We start from the raw sequence: 21256 nt of genomic DNA, 5'->3' as shown, positions 1-21256 counted from the left end.
GTATGTACAGCGCACTATCTGCAATTTCCGCCCATTCTTGGCGCGGCGATATTACGTGACGTTAATGTACGTTGGCAAACGAACGGGCGATTCGCGAAATTAGTAAACTTGCTTTGTGGCCGGGGGAGCAGTCGTAGAATCTATAGGTCAATACAGGTTTGCGAACGAGCCCTTCTCCTTCTCACAGCCGGATAAGGAAAAACTTTTCGCCATTTTTCTTTGCACGCCTCTCGTTAAGACAATTTATATTCTATTCTGTAACACGAGGGGTGCTACGGCATGCTGCGAGTCAAGTGAGTGGGTGGGGTGAGGGACACCGACTTTTCTCCTTTTTTCACCTCGCCCCCCCCCTGCCCCCTCTTTATTTCCAATTGGCATCGGCACCCTCTGTCACAGCGTGCCAACTTTTTTCATATTCCAATTAGAATATTTTTCATTGATTTAATGCCGGCGAGCGCAAATATTAACGGCTTAACACCACGATAAATTTACACTGCCAATGTCTGCTACCGCCTCTCTCTACTCTTGTCGGTTCTCGTTTCCTCGAGGTGGGTGGGAAAGAGGTTGTAAGGACCACCTCTTTCTTCTTCCTCTTTCGCCTAGCTGTGAAACGCTAACTTTATGACTCACGAGAACTCCCGTAACATTAATCACCCGGCTATTCGTATTCGAAATCGATACCGGTTACGAAAACGCTTCCAACCCGCGCTTTTTCCTAGTTTCGTGGAACTTCCGGTCCGACCAAACGGCGTATGTACGTCCAAAGCTGTTGTTTGTTGGCTCGCTGGCTGTTAAGGGACAAGGGAAACTATATACAACGAGAAAGAGTTTTGCTAGTTTTTGGCAGATGTACGTAGCTGGTTGGACAGTGTCTTGGGAATTATTATTATTACCTATATCGTGGATTATTATCATCTTTCTTTTTGGAGCACTTGTATAGAGATAGTTGTTTAGATAGTGTTCTAGGAATTATTGTTATATTTGGGAATTATTACTATTTTTTATATATTTGTATAGACAGTGTTTTGAAAAGTATTATTATTATGTAGAGAATTATTTCGTTGTTATTTTTATCTTTCAGGTACCTTTTAGATATCTTTAAGCGATTGTTTGAAATGTTTTGAAAATATTTGTTATTATATCGATAATAATTAGATTCTATATCAAAAAGGAAAAATACTTCAATTTTTCTACAGAAGTGAAACATTTAAAACCGTTAATGCGTCCCTTAAGGAAATCTTGTAATATTTTAATATCCTAATGGAATTTGAATGAATAAATTTTTGCTAGAATTTTTATAAATGCGAAGATCTTAAAGGAATAATTTCCTTTTCAATTAGTGTTGGTAGTGGAAGTCAGTTGGACTTAATCGGTGGTCAATGTGTTAAAAATTACGTCATTCAGGTGTCTTGCTTTATGATTGATGCGTTTCCTGCAACACACTCGTACATCGTTCATTACGTCCCCTTGCATGTCGCTATCAATGCTCCTGATGGTCTTGGTGATTTTCGTCTTCAATTTACCTACCCATACGCTCTCTATTGATTTTCGAGAAAGATTAATTAAAAACGCGTATACTATCTGTTAAAGCATCAGAACATTAATTTCAGTCATTTCACTATGCAGTTCTCATTCGTTTTAGTTTAAATGTTTCTCTAAATTGAGCTTGTTTTATTAAATGCAACTTAAAATTTCAAATGATCAAATCTTTAAGTTCTCATCTCCTCGAATTCTCAAAGCCGAGAATTATCGAGTCTAAAAAATGTTCAAACTTCCAGATCTTTCAATTCTCCAATCTTTAATTTAAATATCCGTATTTCCGTTTCTTAGATCTCTTTTTCTTTAATAAATATTTTTACATTGCATAATTCCTTCTTAGTTATCGTATTTCATCGTAGAATTAAGCATTTCTCTTTCCACTTAGAATTCAACGAGATACGAATCATTAAAAATCGAACATTTCATATATCCAATTTTATTGGCACTTACCTATTTCTTCTCGAAGACTTTCCATAAGATCTCTTTCATAAATAATGAAGTATAAAAAATAAATAAAAGTTAACATGATCGTGGAAAGAACTGTACGCAATGCAGGTAATTTAATTTGAAATAAATACAAATATTTCGAATGTTGCAAAACGTGAGGGATAAAAGACTTACACAGGGTGGTTTTTATAATTACCGTAATACGTGTTCCATTTATTAAATTGGAGATATAATACACAAGCGATAGATAACACGTATGTATAATTTATACAATACTTTATACAGATTGTCTCTACCTCGTTCGCGCTTAGCAATTTATCTAAATACTGTACAATAACACGTTGAACGCTCGAGTAACTGGTACGCTAGTACACTCGACCCTTTTTTCCATCGTTACATTTCTTATTATTCCATTTCGAAACTCGTTGACCAGCCACGACTTTACAATTAAAAATCGATTCTCATCGCACGAATATCGGATACACCGAAAGTATTCAGAATACGCGTTAATTCGGGTATCAGGAAGGTCTTAGCGTGACTTCCGGTTCTTCGTTGGTAACCAATACTTTGCCTTTAGTCGCACGCTTCCTGCGATTACACATTATGTATACGTGTACGTCTACGATCCTATTTTTTTTTCGCTTTTTGCTTCCTTCGAGTTTAATTGGGGAACACCTATTTACTCGTTGGACGAGTTTCGGGCGATCGCATGAATTTTTTCCGGTAGTTTGATCATTTCAAGTGCGGATATAACGGACGATCAGGATGTCTACAGTTTTTGTAATACCAAATTATGGAATTCTTAAGATCTCCGATGGATTCAAACTGCTGGATTTTCAAATTTGTAAACTCGAAAATATTCAGGTCAGGAAATCTGTGAATTTTCGAACCTACAAATTTCGAAACTTTGGAAATCTCAAATCTACATATTTTTAGTTGTAACGTCAAACGTCCTGGTTCTCGAGTTTTTCTTTTTATTTTAACGAATTTTACTAACTTTTGTCTGTTCTTTAGAAGCAGAGGAGTTTCTACGTGATCTGACAATTGTATGGTTTCTATTTTTTCAACTTGTAACAAACGGGAAAAAGAAGATAGAAGATAGTTGTTATACGATTTCTACTATTAATGGAATTTTGCTAATTTATAAAATGACTCAAATACGTTTAAAAATATCAGTTATGCGCCCGAAAGTCGTCCCATATGTATATCTATACGTTAGATTCTTATTAAATACGTTAAATATCACATTCACGTTTATCGTATCTACAGAATATACAAAATTCATTTGAATTCGCTTATTCGTTCATTGGCATAGTTCACTGGGACGTAAATAGAGAATTTTTAAGGGGAATCGTTCGATTCGTTTACCTCTTACGCATATTTTTTTTCCTTTGAATCTTTATTCTCGTTCGTTTCACATTCGCGTTTAATTTATTTGAATATTTATATATTTATACTCATAGTGGTGGTGTTAATGGCTTGTCTGATACTCAGCATACATTTACTATACACGTGCTGTTTAACTGAATACGAGCTTACCGGCGTTTCTTTTATTATTATAGTTAATTACTTGCAGGATTGATCGACGTAGTGGAACCATAATTTCTCTTTAGCTGGAAACGCTCTAATTTTAAGGCAAGATTCAGAAAAAGTGGCTTAAATTGTTTTTAGCATGATACAAGATTTATAATTTTGTAGAGTACGTATTTATAAATATACAGATTCTTATAGCCAGATATCTGAAATATTTTGACTTGAAATTTCTAAACGTTCAAATTCCCAAATTTGTAATCCCTAAAATGTCCAACTTTTATATTCTTAAACGTGTATCTTAAATTTGTAGAATTTCTTGAATTCTTAAATCTTTCAACTGTTCAGTTTCTAAATGTACAAACACTGAACTTCTTGAAATTCGAAACTTTTGGAAATTCTCGAGTTTCAATATTTATGTGCAGATTTTTCAAATTCTCCAATTTTCAAACTGTCCATTATTGTTTCCGAAAATCGCGATTTCGCTATTACCCTGACTAAAATTTCCTACAATCGTTGTAACTTAATCTTTATCGTAGAAATGACATTTTTAACATAGACATGACTAGATTCAGCCGCCGAGATCTATTACTAATTCCCGACTAATTAAACTATATAACAACAACCGTGTTTATTTTCAATCTACGCGATAAACATACAAAGTTTGATTTGTCGATAACATGATTGTGCCTCACCACAAAGAGACTTCTTCTTTTTCTTGCCTTAAAAGTTCCTTGCCGATTGCCATAAAAGAAATTTATCCCTCGATATCCATAAAATATTTGTTCTAATCTGAAGATCCTGCAAATAATCGCATACGTATAAATTACTGTCATTCAGTTATAATATAATAATTTTGCGTGTATTTCTTGCAACGTACGTCCAGACGGCACGATCCTTTCGTTATAGTATAATTTTTATCTTGATACAAATATATACAAACGACGATAGAGCTCTATAAACGTTAAAAACTCGTCGGTGAGATTTGTCGGAAAGAAAGAGGAATGCGTTTATATTTCTCAGCGGTTCGTCAACTTAAAACATTTAGATAAATGGATTTGTGAAAATAGCAATCTCGCCAATTGTGCCACTAAAACTCATTATCTTGCGAAAATTCGACGTATCGATCCTTCTTACTCGAATACAACCACCAGGCATTTAGTTGAATTTACTTTTCAACTATTTACGTCAATTCTTTCCTTTTGTATAAAAATTAATTAGTCGAATTATTCTTTCTAACTAATACGCGTCGATCTTTGGTTCTTTAATAATAATTACATTAATTGATAACATCAATTATATAATAAATTCATATCTATATAGAAAGTCGTATACATCCTCCTCGAACGCTTCTGTACAAGTTAACACGTTTTAACGGCACAATATTATAAGTTAGGTGAAATCAGCCTTCGAATATCTTCTTTTTCACACAAATTGACAAGTTCTTCGATCATCGTATGGATAGTCATTTTTCTTCAACTCGTCAGTCTTGGTGGCGTCACGTTCATATCGACATTTTAACAAATTTTCTTCTCTTCTATTTAACACATTGAAACGAACGCTTCGAGGCATTTTCTTTTTTTCCTTTTCCATAGAACAACCACGTGGACGTTTCTTATTATAGCAATTTTCTAACAATTTTAAACTGAAAGAAACCATAATCTTTTGGAGCAACTTACTCTTTGAATTACTTTAGGTCAATTGGTAGAACATTTTAACGCTAGAATTATTATCGGACCGGTTGAAAATCTTCGTCCGATGTCTCGTGAAGTCAACTTTCTTTAAAGCTTCTTTTGACAATTGTGAAGAACGTCGAAAAAATGAGAAATAAAGAAAAGGGGAATGTTTAACGATCGGTGTGTCTTGATGTTCCTTTTCTAAAATTCTCTTTGCCACGTACTCCTTCACATCCTCTTACGAATCTACCTAGTGAATCTAGTCCTTCGATTCGTTCTCTTATTTCGTTTCTTTGTTCACGTGTTTTAATGCCTGTATTGTTGCTCGAGTTCCCTTCTCAGCCTCTTCGCTGCAGTCTCGCTGTTTCCCTCGGCCTCTGCGTCGCTGCAACCATCCTCACCCTCGGCGACGACTCCCTCGACCTCTTCTTGCCTCCTCTTCGCCGTCGCCATCTCAGCCGCGTGCTTTTTCCGCCATTTTGTCCTCCTGTTCTGGAACCATACCTGGAATCACAAACGAACCCTTTTGTTGTCTCTGTTGCATTGAAACAATTTTTTCTGTCTTTCTTCTTCTTCTTCTTTAAGTTAATTAGTAACGTGCTATAATTACTAATTTTGGAACTTTGATTTCTTTTAATACTTCTAATTCTTCCGTGATATAGGTAGATAGTATATGTTTATGCAGATTCACATTCTCGTAATTAAATCACCTTTGCTTCTGTGAAGCCAATTCTTAGTCTAAAGGAACGCACACGTTCGACCTGAATATCCTCTTTTCCACAAACATTCTCTGGCATCTTTCACTTCCAAACATAATCTTGCAAACATACTAGTACCAAGTGAGAATTTCTACCAGCTTCTTTAACCAGTTGGCTGATGCGATCTCTTTGAAAAGTGTATACCTAAGACGTGTGGCAAAAGGTAAGCGACAACGAGTATACTCGTCAAACACAGAGTATGCGTGGCTGTTACAACACAGAATGAAGTTGTAACGAAACGACTATTTTATTTCTTAATCTTATTACTGCAATTTACTGCAATTCACTGCTATTATCTGTCAAGACTCACAGAAAACCAAAAAAGAAACCTATCAACCACGAATCCAACTTTCCATCGATATTCTTCGCCCGTTATACCTTCGGAAGATATACTTTTGAACCTTATCAACCTCCCAAAAAACCACGATCTATCGATACAATCCAGAAAAATCGAAAAAGAACTAAAAGATTTCCAATTAAAAAATTTGTCGATCCATCAACATTCTCTAACACTCACCATCATCAAACGTATGTTTGGAAAGACTGAAGATTTCAAACTCTATCCATCTTCTGAAAACAGCCATCTACCAAGTGAGAGGCTTCATCTTAAGGTTCTCACGGCCTGGATTGTCACACTGTTCGAGGCTTTCGCGCGTAAGCCGTGTCCAGAAGGAAATTCTTCACGACGTTTCGCCAGCATTGCAGCTGCTTCCTTCAGGGGTCTGAGGTTCCTCAGAATTGCGTCCTTTGCGACAGTGTTAAGCGTAATCATCTGCGAATCTACTATTGCACAAAATCCAAAGAAACCCACAAGACTGCCCTTTTCTAAAAATCCTCCTTTCTATCAACATGCTACAACACCTTCCATTCTCTGCAAGTCAACTCAGTCATCCTATAGTGCAGCATTTGAACGATTATTCGGTACAAAGATAAAAAAATGCTTGTGATGTGCAGTTTCCCTAAAACTCGATATCAGGAAACCCGACGTAGGTAAAAGTCTGTTTATCAAATCTTTGATAGTATCTTCTCTGGTTCCTGGATCAGTTGAAATATCTTGAACATTTCTTTTCTCGTCTAATCGCTAATGGTGACGTTTAAATAAATAGCGTCTTAATAACAGCACTTATCCTCCGTTTTATCGGACATTGTGCTGGCGTTTAACGAATGACAGAGTTTTCCTGCAACTTTTAAAACCTTTTTGGGGATAAGTATGGTCAGAAATCCACTTCTCAAGCAAATGATGATTACGAATAGATCTCGCTAAAAAAAATGAAGATCATCTAGCGTAGCAGATTTTAGCAGGACAAAATCCTATAGCGATGCGATGCAATACCTTCCTGACACGGAATAAATACTTGCAGGATGGTTCGAACCGTTTCTTTTTTTTAAATCGCTGTTGAAAGGAAGAAGGAAATTTTCAAATTGAAAATTAGAATCGTACGTATCTTTGCTCAAATTCTCCACATTTACGGTATAACAAATATTATTTAACAGGAATTAACAGACAAGAACGTATAATAACGAGCTTGGTAATTTTCAAGCGATTAGACTTTGATGTACAAACGATTTCTACTAATCCTCTGTCGATTTTCCCGCGAGTTATCGTTTACATTTGTATTACTTCCATACCGATGATATCATCTAGTAATGAGATCAAAATCGAACAACGTTATTTTTAACAAGGTTATTCCTATCTTTGTCTATCCTGCACGTCGCACCGTGCAGCCTCGCGATGAGTTCGAAGAAAAAGAAAGAGGTGCGCTTACGGGTGGGATGTTCCTATTTAAAGAGAGGGATTGACGTTTTACGCTCGTGCCAGGTTCCAGCTCTCGGGCTGCAGTCAATCTCGCCCAGATTGTCTGGCTTCCTTTCTCTCCGTTATCTTAATTCCTCGAGTGTTTTAATTTTCATCCGAACAGCTATTAACTTTTACGGCTGGCCGTTTACTTTTTAATTCGTTTACCGCCTACACGGCAAGGGCTGCGCGTTGCACACCACCATCACCACCACTACCACCACCACCACAACCACCACCACCACCAAGCCAAGCGACGCCACGCTTATATCTTTAATTTAAGCTCTCGACTTGGCGGCCATTGAACAAGCCTGCGGATTGGTGAGGAAAGAGGGGCCGCCACGGGGGTGGAGTTTAGTTGGGGTCACGCGGCGCTCGCCGCTATGGATAGAGGGTGGTTTGTGGGTGCAATCGCTACGCTCGAGTCCCGCCGCTCCCCTGGCGCCCGTTACGTTAATTAAATACATTGTTGCGGGGACACGGGACTCCTGCCGCGTATTTCCAGCTTTATAGATGTACGAAGGGACCACCTTGAGTCGCCTTCAACCTCCGAACAGGCTTTTTTCGTACAGGTGGATCGTTCTTAATTCGCGTGCTACTGTTCACACAGATAATACTCGGGTCCGATACGGACACTGTCGTCCGTGCTATGTCGCTACGATTATACATCTTTGTGTGTTTTTCCAGCTAAGAACGAGTACAGACTCGTATGATCGTAGCGATATCGCGCGGACAATAGTCGTTCGTCTACAGGGCGCCGTGGTCATAGCTTTGCTCTAGCGAGCTAAGCGTGTATACGGAGATTTGCAAAGAGCAGCTGCATCTTGCGCCCAGCAATTTCTGCACGAGTTCCAAGGTCGTAACAAGCCTTCTACAAATTTTCGTTTCATTTTGAGATTCAAGGTTGACTGAGGGGTTTATTGTAGGTCGTTGGATCTGTATTTTTTACGGCTACGATATGTGGCGCTGTTTAAAAAGCTCAAGGTCGCGCTGATAGTTCGGAAAATGCTAGGCACTAATTTGTCAGAATATATTCATCCGTTGAGTTGCCTCGAATATAGTAAATTTTATTTCATACATTTTTTGATGCAATCAATGGATAGCGAATTATTTTCGGTGGTAATCTTCATCGACTCACCCTGTATGATAACCAAATAAGAAACGATGAAACAGTTTGTTCGACGATAAGAAACGTTTCTAGACGTCCTTACTTAATAATTCGTCCGTGCGATTTCCGATCGTGATATGTTGATCGGCCCATCGATCGAACGTTTTATCACCGCCGATAAAAGCGAAGGGAGCGGAATAAAAAAGATAAGCGGGAACCGGGATGGCAAAGGATAAATTTTTATTACGAGCCCGCGAAGAAACCGACTTTTGGCCGTTGCCAACTGCTCCGATTGAAAATCCTATCTCCCATCCGGAAACTCGATTTTCATTTCACGTTTGTTCGATCATTGTACCGTTTCGAAGATTCCAGTTTATCGTTCGGCAACAGATTTTTTGAATTTCATCATCGTCGCCCTGTATACGTATCTTTATTAACGGATATTTCTCTGTAAGCATTCGCAAAGGATAGATATTTTTAGTTCGCGAACAGAGAACGATACTTTTGTTGGAAAGGCGAATCTTAGAGATTTTATTGATTCGTGCGGTGAATTTTATTGAATTCTAATTTAGTTTACTTTCATGCAGTTTTCTAAAATTCACGTTTCTACACAGTATAATTGTACTTTTTATGTAATTGTAATTTTTTTGTATTTTCTATTCCTTTCGCAAGATAGAGTTATAGAATAAGAGAGTAGAATAACAATAGAATGACAGTATTAGTATTAATGCAACAGAATTAAAAATCTTACATTAAAATTAAGAAATAAAGAGAACAAATATTAGGAAGAGATATTAAAAAATTTATCACAATTCTTTTTATTTCCTTAAAACGAGAAAAATAAAATAAAGAATGGATTTACCATAAGAGACTATTATTCATAATGACAATACAATAATATTAATAATAAACACTAATAATAATAGTAATAGGGTAAAATATTCTTAAAATATTCACGTTGGTGTATGTGTACGTGTAGTTTGTAAATTTTTAAAAAATGTTATGCCACTTGGCATGTAAAGATTCAATGACTATGAAATAATTTTGGTTGCTGATGAATTGTTCTTATACAGAGCGAAAATTGTCCCAACAGGGTGTAAGAATTGATTTTCGCCTAACATTATGGCGGCGTACTGTTTAACCAGGAATTACCTCTAATTTAATAGACCGTAATGGGGCCAAAACGTGACGCAAGTAACCGATAATAAGCCATTAAAATCTCTCTGCAGTTTACATTGCCCTCAAATTGAACGTTAATGTTAGAACAGCCAGTGGAACACGGCCACGTTCGTCAAAATATCACATCACGCGCTGAAGATCCAGTTACGTTATTACAGCAATCATCGTTTTATTTCCATTTACAAAAAGGAAATAAGAAAATTAAAAAAAAAAAGATACGATATTTAAAAGAAATATTTTCTTGCAAGGAATGGATCTCTAAAGGGATTAAAAAATGGTACGTCTTCTCTACAGATTTCTTTTACTTAAATATAAAACCTTAACGTAAAAAAGATCAGCCAACAACCGTTCGAATAACAGAATAATGTAAAACGTATTATCAAGGATGTGAAAATAACATAAATAAGCAAGGATATTTGAATCAACAAATTCTTGAAGTAGCCTATTTTCACTAGCAATAAATCGAAACGTTTTACTCTCATAATTCTCGCGAAATATGTAGTTTTTATTATCTTCCTCTAAATTAATATCATTACGCTGTATGGGATAAAATATTTCCTCAACGTGTATATTAAATAAGAAATATTTTCGGTCGAATTGTCAGAATATTCTCAGCTAATCCAAACTTATTTACCCCATCGTATTCTCCCTACTTACCCTAAGACTCAGCCCCAAAAAAAAACAAAAAAAAAAAAAAAAAAGAAAGAAAGAGAAGTGAAATCAGCGACTAGCCATTTCGACAAATCCCACGCAATTTTGGATTCGCATTTTCTGGGCAATTTTTTTTTGTCCTCCCGCTTTGGAGATACAGTGGCGAAATGTAAATGCGAGCAGGCGGCGGCACTTCGACGTGGCGCGTCATTCATCTTGTTTTTGAACGCGTTAGTCACGCGTTGTAAACGCTCCCTCCGCAACTGTTCGATTTATTAAATCAGGATTATCTAAGCCCATTACTTTGTCCTGTAAAGCTAGATACAAAACCGCATTTATAACTGCGCAAAGCCCTTACACCGTCGGGGTTCCACTGTCCATCTCTTTCTCTCTTCTTCTCTCCCTTTCTCTCTTTCCCCGTTATTCCCTTTCCTCCTGATTTTCTCTTTCCACAATGTCGTCTATGCGACTCTGTCGCACCCTCCGCTCGGCGTCTCTCTGTCCCTCTCGGATCCTCCCCTCATCCTCCAATCGTAACAGATAATACCGGCCAGTATCTGATCTCGTTGATATTGGCGGATAATTTACTATGCGAAAGATTACAGGCGTGACTCACATCTTGATAGCCGCGATTTCGAAGCCGGAGAATTTGCATAGACACGCGGCTACCAACCGATTACCAGAGTGTAGAACAAGCTGGATCATGGTGGAGGGTCAATTTCACTGGGAGTGGGCTTTCTCGAGATTTTTCGCCGACTATGTTTGATGTACATGCAAGATACTTTTGCCATCGTTTGGGCTTGCTTTTTACATCGTACTTGTCATAGTTAAAGCATAGGTGCATTTTTCAAAAGAGATGTTAAGTGGAATTGATACATATCAATTATACGTACACATAAGTGGAAATTAAATTGTGTACACTTAATTGTACATATAAATTATATATATATATATATATAATTATACATATAAATGGAAATGGTAAACGAATTAATAAATTGTGTACATATAATTGTACACGTGAATTATATATGCATATATATACATATGTATGTATAATTTATACGTATAATTATACGTACAACTCGAATTTATTAAATTCCGATAACAAGGCTGGGAATGTTATAAAAGTGCACATCGTTTGTCTTATTTTATTTTCATCGTAGAATCATTGTCTTTCGTTTCTCTTCTTTTATGTTTCTCGATTGTCACACAAGGATTTCGTCGTTTCAACGTGCTACTGGATCATTCCTTAACTCGAAATTTAATACTTCTGAAATAATTGATTCGATTCGCATGGAAACAAACATTTTAAAACGATGATTTGCTTTTAATACAATGTTTTAATGCATTACGATTTAGCGATGTAAAGTAATAGCTGTGTAACACACGGTCAGCCCACGAATTACAATTAGTAGGACGTAGTTGCTGAAAACGTGTGTCTATATGATTTTCCCATTCGTGTTATATTCTATATTCATTCCATTCCCATGACAAAAAATCATGATCGTTTCACGACTTCCTTTTCGGCTCGAATTTTCCACCCTGTCAGAGGTTCCAACATGTCACCCTCGTCGACTTTTCCTTGTTCCCTTCTTTCCTGTTATTCCACTTTGCTGCGTCCACTTTTGCCATTCCATTTGTCGATAATCCTAAACGTTCTTCGAATAATAGCTTTTCTCCAATAATAATATTTATTGATATAATATCTATTTATTAGTAATATCTTTCAATAATGATATTTATTAAAAGATTTATAATTTCAACAAAATTTGAATAACACGCTGTTCATGTTAATCATATAACTTTTACGTTACGATATTTCATTATAGTCGAAATCTTTTATTTTTATCTACCATATAATTAGCATAATTTTAATCCTGAACTTGTAGTCTTGAAATGTTCATCCCTCAATCTCATTCTCGTTCCAACATAATAAAAAGATCTTTTTGATATCTTAAGAAAACGTTTAATATAAAATTGAAATGGAAAATTGCGCTTATCATCATCAATTCTATTACATTTTACTCGAACTTGAGAAGTTTGGCAACGATAAATGTAATTCGTTCGGAAATCACTCAAAGAACTCAACAGGACTGAAAAGTACACGTATTTATCTACTTATAGCGTTAACAAATATACGCTATCAAATGATACTGGATTTGTTTATGTACTTTTGCATATTATATACACTTTGTGCATTCTCGCGCCCTTAAATTTCTCACGGAGGAATAAAAATTTTCAACTGATTTTCCGCTCGATGAACAATTATCGCGGAACAATGGAGACTCGGCTCTTCATTCGATTCACTTTTCTATAAATTGATCCGGTCGCAATCGAATCCAGCGTAATAAACCAACTACAGTGCGGCTTTTTATCAGCGTGCGCCACACCGAGAGATTGGTTCGCATATCATTCTAAACTGCCGGATAAATTTATCGTCACGGTGGATCAATGAGGCCTTAATGAGATATATTACCAAATGAGAGTGTTTATATATCGAATGCGGTCGACCACGGCTGGCTAAACGCCGATCATACGTTGCCGATCTATAACGTCCGCAAAATCACCCTCGTTATCCTCCCAAATATCCAATTTCATTTTTTATTTGTTGCTAAATACCGTATCAACAGGATCTCGTATTTAGTTTGTTAATAACGATGTTCGATAACAGCAATGACAGTACTTTAGTCGTTGATCTTTTTTAATTTATCTATTTGCCTTATTAATTGCGTCGGTCGATGGTATTTTATTTTTATTTGAAAGTAAAACGGAGATTCTCGTTCATAGAAGATGGTAAATAATAAAAATCGATAATAATACCTCCGTGTCTAGAATAATGATTTATGTGAGAAATCGTTTTATCTATTACCTGTTTAACTTGAAACCTTTTACTTGTAATGAGTGACAAATTAAAAATAGTAAATTGTAACATTCCTGCTACGTCCCCTGCGTGCCATTTTTAACTCAGACGTTGTTCTTTGTCGTTAAAGAATGTAGCAAATTAAAAGATGATACGAGAGAATCGTTGCGAATACTTGGCATTCATTTCAATTTTATATTCGAGCTTTTCTCTTTCAAACATTGCAAATTTCTTTGGAACTCCGTCGAAATTCGTTGAAACTTTTGAAGAGCAAGGTTGAAACAAAATTTCAAAAGACCGTAGTAGGGTTAAAACATCCTGTATGCTCGGAACAAAATGGTCTCGAAAGGGCGTCGAGTGAAATTCGCGGCTTTCACCGGTAGAAGCTAGCGTTAAGGATGGAAAAACGAAATTCAGTCAGGGTGGATGCTTAATGATGCGTGGAAAGTCGTGTGTGACATTCACTCTGGACAATTTCCACCTCATTGAGCCCGCTTATCATTCAAATGGTACCGTCTCATTGACACGTCGATAAATTTTTAAGGCCGTTCGTGCATTCGCGGCAAAATCAAGTTATGAACCTGCTGAGAGATGGATCGTCGATCGATTATCGCCAGACTGCGAATTTTTATGCGCAATTTGATATTTTTTACGAACGAAGCCGATGAAACGAAATTAATTAAATCGCAAATTTGTTTCGTCTATCAATCATCGACCTCAGGTCTGTAACGTTATTTTTACTCACGTCCTCTGCATATTGGGTCGTTTAAGTCCACGCAGTTTCTGTTAGGTTTCTGCGTTTTAGAAGATTTCTAAAAATTATTGAATATTCTTCCAAGTTTCTAGAATACGTTCTTACCGCTGCATATTTAACTTGACTTTCTTAAGCAGAGTAGAATTTGAACAAAGAAATGAGATGAATGAAAAAAATTACTTGGAATTATCGGTGGAAAATGATTCATTATGCAGATGGAAGGTTAAATACTACAGTGAGTAACATTTGTTTTGGATGTTGTACATACATTTAATTATATGTATCATGTGTAAAAATGTTCCTTAAAATTTCCTAAAAAATGCATAAACATTTGCAGCTTGATCGTCATTTTCGGTTGAAGATCGACTAGCAGTAACGAAGACAACTATCGGTGAGTCCTTTCTTTCATCTGCTTCTTGTTATGACGTAGTTAATTGCATGACAAATTTGCTTTCACCTTTTCAACGTGATATATTCTCATCATCATTCGCTCATCATTGTTTCATATGGTATATGATTATACAATAGTACAGAAAGCAAAAATATCTTCGAATATTCTGTATCAAGACTCTAAAACAAAAACTCAGAAGAAAGTAGGAATAAAGTATAAGAACAATCACCTCGATATTTCTGGCAATAAATTCTTTCCAATAAAATAACAAAATGAGCCTTCAAATCGATGTAAGATTACAAAGAATTAAGAATCGTTCGGACATAAAATTTGTGGTTCTTCGGATGTCCAGTTCACTCCTTCAGGAGAGTTCTGAAACTGGAACAGTTTCTTTCAGGCAGCAAAATTCAAGGTACTTTGGAAACACGATAGAACCGCAAATACACTGGTTGGTTATAAGTATTAGAACACTAGCTAATATTTAGTACAAATTGCACACTTTTCACGGCTTTCATTTTGTAAATAAGTATCTTATTACAAATTCGTTATTTCCTTCGTATTATACGAGACGCATCCAGAAAAGAAGTCGCCATTAGCTTTTGAAGAGAAGCTGAATTTATTCCCAAAATCGTTATTGTGATAGTTGTCATAACGAAATAATAGTTTTTGTATCCTCGCTTCATAAAACGACGTCATCCAGAATTGCAGCCAGCGTGACCATAACTTTCGAAATTCCAAACGACTTAACTTCCGGAATTCCAGACGGTATAACTTCCGAAATTCTAGACGGTGTGACACAATTTCGTAGAGACACGACCGTGAAATTCGTGGAAAATGAATGGAAAGTTGACGAAATCGCCTGTTCTTTTTCTTCGACCACGTGCAGCAAATCGTCGTTGGCCACAGACGGTCCGCCGCTTCGTTTGATCGTCATGCACATTTTCACGACCGTCATTAAAGCTTCTACCCATCTTCTTACCATTGAATCACTCATGGCATGTTCTTCGTACACCTAGCAAAGTCGACGATGAATATCCGTCGGCTTTTGAATGCATCGAAAACGAACAAACAGTCGTAAACACGATCCGATTGTCTCAAATTGGTAAATTCCAGTTACAGGTAGTTTTAACGTTTGCGTAACGCCAAAGTGGAAAAGAAATGACAGAATTTTTCACGGCGCATGATATATCCTAATGTTGAAGATCAGCGCTGTGTGACGTTCTAATGATCATTGTAAAAGCTTCAAATCGTACGAATCAATTTCACTTCGTTTAAAAGAGCGGATCAAAATTACTTTGAGGATCGCGAAGGTTCGCGAGGATCGGAATCTGTCGAGATCAATCGGTCCAAAGTAATTTCTCGTAATATTACAAAGTGCTTGGAGCAGAATGTTTCTTCAAATAATAAGTAATGCGATCCGCGAGAATGGCAGAGGGTAGTTGGCTTTTGGCGATAATGCGCTCCTCTGTATTCCGTTCTCGTACCGCTTCCCCATATCGATATGTTTCCTCGCCCGTCCCCGTAACCCACCCCGGCCGACCATTTCGCCTCACTCGAAGATCAAATGGCTTCACCGATTCGCGTTATCCCCAATATTCTATTTTTATTTCGGAATCAAATTTCGCGACCGACGGCAACTGGGAAACGGCCGAGCTTTACGGCCCCCTCCCTCCCTCTTTGTCGTTTTCTTTTGCTCCTTTTTCGATGTTCGCCAAAAAATGACCGAGCTGAAATCGAGTTTAAGCTCGCACCGTGTCTTGATTTCGTCGATGAATATCGATAATGCCGGTGAATGATGTTTCTCACTGGGTTTCTCCCCTTTTTGGTGCCCTGGATCTTCTCCTTGCTCTAAGCATTTCTTTCTTCATTAAAATTAAAATGTGACATGGCGTTGAAATGTTAAGTTTTAGTTTTGATATTCGAGGCAGTCGTAATGCCATGTTTGTACACGTACAATTACTTTTTTAAATAGATAGTACATTTGTGGTATCGTTAGTAAGATACTGTTGTGGATACTTTGATATAGCGAGAGGTATCTTAATCGTATAAGAAGTACGAATCAAATTCGAATAGCTTTTTGCTATTGTTCTCTCCAGTATGATAGACGTACACGTACGGTAGCTCACGTAGTATTCGAATACTTATTTACCATAGACAGCTTTTATGTCCATATCGTATATGGATATTAGTTTGTTAATTACTTTCTTAAATTATGTTCGTAAAGATGTAAGATTGCAGAAACATCCGTAGTATATAACAGTCGATATTCTTTAAATATTCAAGAATGGGTAGCCAAGAAGAGCGCATATTTAATCCCTAAATTAAGTAAAACGAAATGAAAGAACAGTTTAGCTATACATTATGGAGCTTTCTTATAGAAAACAAAAGATACGAATTATCATATTTCCCTCCTGTAATCTTCACATGTAAATGTATACATATTTGTAATTTTTATATGTATTTGTAATAGAAGGAAGTTAATATTTAAATGTAAATTCTCGACATACCATAGCAGAAAGTTCAACTTTTCTTAATCTTCATTCACCAGAACAATCTCAATTTAACAATACCTGTACATGGTATTCTATTTGCTTTTATTCGCTCGGACGCCTACCGTGCTCAAAGGAAGGGAAGAAGGTCCGAAAGTCAATTAAATAATCCCCGGTTCGTTCAGAAGTAGTCGGATCAGTGAAAATCTTATTGATCACATCTGCGATCCCGTGTCCTCCTTTGTTTCCTAAGCGGAGCACTGATCTCTGCAGCTCGAATGAATTATGGGGGGTAGGGGAATATTAATACGTGTGTACAGTGATACAGATACATTCATCAAATTTGATCAAGGAAACACTCGAGGGCGTTACAGGATTAGTCTCGTCTCCCCTTCATAGAAGCCCGATTTTGATCAGCATGGATTTTTAGCCTCGCCCTTTATCCTAACCAAACTCTTTCTCTCTGTCGCTCTCTTCTTCCTCTTCTTTTTATTTTTTTCTTTTCTTTCGACTGACGCGGCGTTAGCGGAAAATTGAACACAGCCGTTTATGACCGTGAAAAGATCGTCTCAAAAAAGAATCCGTGTTTCGTATTCGATATTCGTCAACGAGATGTGTAGCCAAAGAATCGTCGTTGATGTTGGAGATTCAATTTTCAGACGTGATACGATTCTTCTTTTTTACAGCTTTTCGATGTTTTCCTTGTTTTTTGGTGCGAGAGGAAGATAACGGTTAGTTTTGTAGGTATAATATATAAGAAGAATGATCAAGATATTTAAATATTGTAATTATTGTAACTAAGAATAGAAACATATGTTTTTGTATAACATCCTAAGGAAGGCATTTTGCATTAAAATTTGTGAGCAGCTTTATCGACGAGAAACACGTTTATCCTTCAGCTAATTAAGAATTCGTTAAAGTACAGTGTTGCCTTTTCAACTTCTCCAACTTTTTCGAAATAAACCGAGCTCACTCACCGGACGATCACCTGACCATACCGTGACGAAACGTTATTCGAAAGCAGCACGAAAAGAAATATCCTCTACCCGAGCAATTACACGTGATGTAAAGCGTAACCGGAAGACCAGTTACCCCATCACAACTTCGCCAAGCTACAAAAGAACCCCTAGGAAACTACCTTTCCAGAAACTAATGCCGCGAGCCGACCGTTCTATTCTCGAAATAAGGTCTCAGCTTCTTATCGATGAAGGCGACGAACATGGTAGAACAAGAGACCATATACACGCATATACAGAAACGAGAAAGAGAGAGGGAGAGAGCGAGAAGGCACAAGCTCGTGGAATCGAGCATTATGGAGTCAAGTACATGTGGGCCAATTTCGAGGGTACGAGCTGTGGGAGGTGAATGAAGGGAACGCCGCCTGCTGCCGTGATTTATCACGCCGTGCCATGCCGCGCCGTACATACATACACCACCATGATGATACATGGTGGAGGAAAAGCGGGTAGGAGGCTTTCGCTCGTACTAATTGACGTCATCGATATTGGTATCCGTCGACGAGCAGATTACTCCGCCGTAAACAACTCCACCCCTCCCCCGGTGGTGCTGCTGCAGCCTACCAACCCAGCAGCCCGTCCTCTCTTGTCGTTTCTATCGGGACACAGGGGTGCCCGCCGCCACTTTACTACCACCACCACTGCGTAAACACCATCTAAGCCCTCGTTCCTTCCGCGCGGTCCTACCCTCGAGCGCGCGCTATTTATCCCCATCCCCCCTCCACTTCGGTTACAGCGCCTCGCTATCCCCTCCACTTCGATGCGCGCTGAGATCATTGCGCGTTTTATCCCCACCACATCCCCACCATTGCGAGTTTCGTGCGACTACTGTGCGCTCCATCGGACGTGGACTTCAACTTGTTACTATAATCGTGGTATAGTGTCTCGTTTTAGTGTGTGTGTGTGTGTGTGCGCCTCTCTCTCTCTCGTCTTTAGCTCTCTAGCTTGTTAAACGTGATACACGCGCTGATACGCCTACGAGCATTGGGGTGTCACGCTCTTTAACTCGCAAACGCTTGGCCGTTCACTTTGCCATATTAGATTCTAATAGGGGACGCGCGCCACTCGGGGATCATTCGTTTAGTGCTGGAGACTGAGCTTTGCGCAGTGGTTACGTCTTTCTCTTTTTATCGTTTAACTGGTCCTGTGTTTGGTTTGGTTTCGTACGTGCACAGGATGTTTCAGCGATTATGATACGACTAGCAAGTGTTGTATCGTTCTATTGGATAGAGTAGAATGAGAACTACTTAAAAAAATGATAAATAGAAGAATATTAGAGTAGAACGAGGAACATTTTTTTCAAATTTGAAAAATAATTGAATTATTTCCGTCTTGGTATTCTTTTCATTTTGTGTACTAATTTTTTGCTAATTTTTTCACGATTTACAATAAACGTTTTGTAACTCGTGCACCATAGATCTTCAAATTTCTCTATTATAGCCACGACAGTCGTGTTTTGTAACGGTCGTAATAAAATTTCAAAAGGTTTAATATAATGTATATAATATACACATTCGTAAAAATTTTCTCTAAGTGATGGAATATTTTCATCTGCCACTATACATCATCGAGCATTTTCGGTGGTGGTGGTCGTTGCACTTTGCTCACTGTTCGCTTCACCGAGCCGGCTAACTAAATCATGCGTCGGACATCGTTGGCAATTTGAACGACGACCCGCGTAATAATCTTAATAGCTGGTTCTCGTTCGATTCACGTCGCAGACCAGTGCGTTGCGTTTCGGTGTAGTGTCAAGCGATGATTGCTGGTGGCGTCAGAGCAATTCGCGATATTTCCACTGGGTAGACACGCGGAAGTAGTTTTTCTATATTGTATGGCGAGCCCGATATAAATGCGTGTATAGCGAGATTGAAGGACTGACGGATGAGTGTTTTCGGGTGATTTTGAGTGGCTTTTATGGAGAAACGCTGGATCTAGCGCTGTATGAGTAATACACTTATTCTCTGAGGATAAAAATTCTAATCAAGAAAAACATTCTCCTTACGCGAACAATCGAAATTCAAAGGTATAAGTTTAAATCCACCCAAAACCGAACTAATTAAAATCTCAAATTAAATACCAAAATCTCTGGCTATCCTTTTCTCTTAGAATTAGCCAAAATTCTGGTCTCAGAAGCTCAACCCAACCTAAAATAGCGAATAGTAATTATATTAAGGCTGGGTTGTGCTTCTGGGACCAGGTTGTTGATTAAATTAAATTATTTGAAACAATTATTGCGATTCGCTGTTTTAGCTTAAATCGAGCTTCTGGGACCAGAATTTTGTTTGATTCCGAGAGAAAAGAATTGCAGCCAGAATTTTGGTACTTCATTCGAGATTTTAATTCGTTTGGTTTTGTTTAGATCTAAATCTATAATTTCAAGTCTCGACTTTTGCACTCGTTCGTGCGAGGAGAATATTTTTCTTGGTTGAAACTTTTATGTTCAAAAATTACATACAAACCATTGTAATTTATATGTTTATGAGACGGCCGTTTAGTCTACGATAAGTTTGAACCAACGTTGCTAAATTTTGCTTTCGCTTGGTTGTGAGATTGTAGTCCCCTGGCTATTTTCATGATTAATTCGAGATTTGGTAAAATAAGGTGTAGCGACACATGAATCAATCTGAAGAGACTCATACTGTTGTGCCTTGTAGCGCCAACGTTGTTTTGGTTTGCCAGGTTCAAAGGTAAACAAACTCGGAACGAAACATTATCGTCGTTATTTGTAATCGTCAACCGGACTTACATTTCAACTTTTCACAATAACACCGGTCGATATAAATAGACGAACGTGCTCTCTAGGACAGTTATCATAGCGAGTCATACAGTCGACTAGCGAGCATAGAGTTGGATAGTAACATTGAGCGAGCGACGATTACGACCGGTATACACTATTTCTGTACTTGTAGTGATTTTAATATAATCGACTATTACAGTTTTATCACTCGTCTTTTTAATAAGCCAACCAACACGTATAATAAACCACCTCAAAGGTTTAAATGATATTTAAAAAAAAATGGAATGAAATATGAAACGAAATCTGAACAACAATTATAAACA

General features: G+C 37.5%; 1 protein-coding gene and 1 long non-coding RNA gene across 2 annotated transcripts in view; one reads left to right on the top strand and one right to left on the bottom strand.

Moving 5' to 3' along the window:
- Window positions 1-21256, top strand: part of LOC122570196 — an 85809-nt gene that overhangs the window by 7207 nt on the left and 57346 nt on the right. Inside the window, exon 3 of the long non-coding RNA XR_006317739.1 lies at window positions 14638-14691. This is a non-coding gene — a long non-coding RNA (uncharacterized LOC122570196). The remainder of the gene's footprint in view (window positions 1-14637; window positions 14692-21256) is intronic.
- The window catches only part of LOC122570189 (homeobox protein Nkx-6.2-like), a 47727-nt gene continuing 31003 nt past the window's right edge, over window positions 4533-21256 (bottom strand). Inside the window, exon 4 of the mRNA XM_043732200.1 lies at window positions 4533-5696. Within this exon, the coding sequence (XP_043588135.1) occupies window positions 5499-5696 (198 nt within the window). The 3' untranslated portion in view covers window positions 4533-5498. The remainder of the gene's footprint in view (window positions 5697-21256) is intronic.

This window comes from Bombus pyrosoma, linkage group LG8 (assembly GCF_014825855.1).
Source record: "Bombus pyrosoma isolate SC7728 linkage group LG8, ASM1482585v1, whole genome shotgun sequence".
NCBI lineage: Eukaryota > Metazoa > Arthropoda > Insecta > Hymenoptera > Apidae > Bombus > Bombus pyrosoma.
Note: the sequence above shows the minus strand (reverse complement) of the source record. Positions and strands in the feature narration are given on the sequence as shown.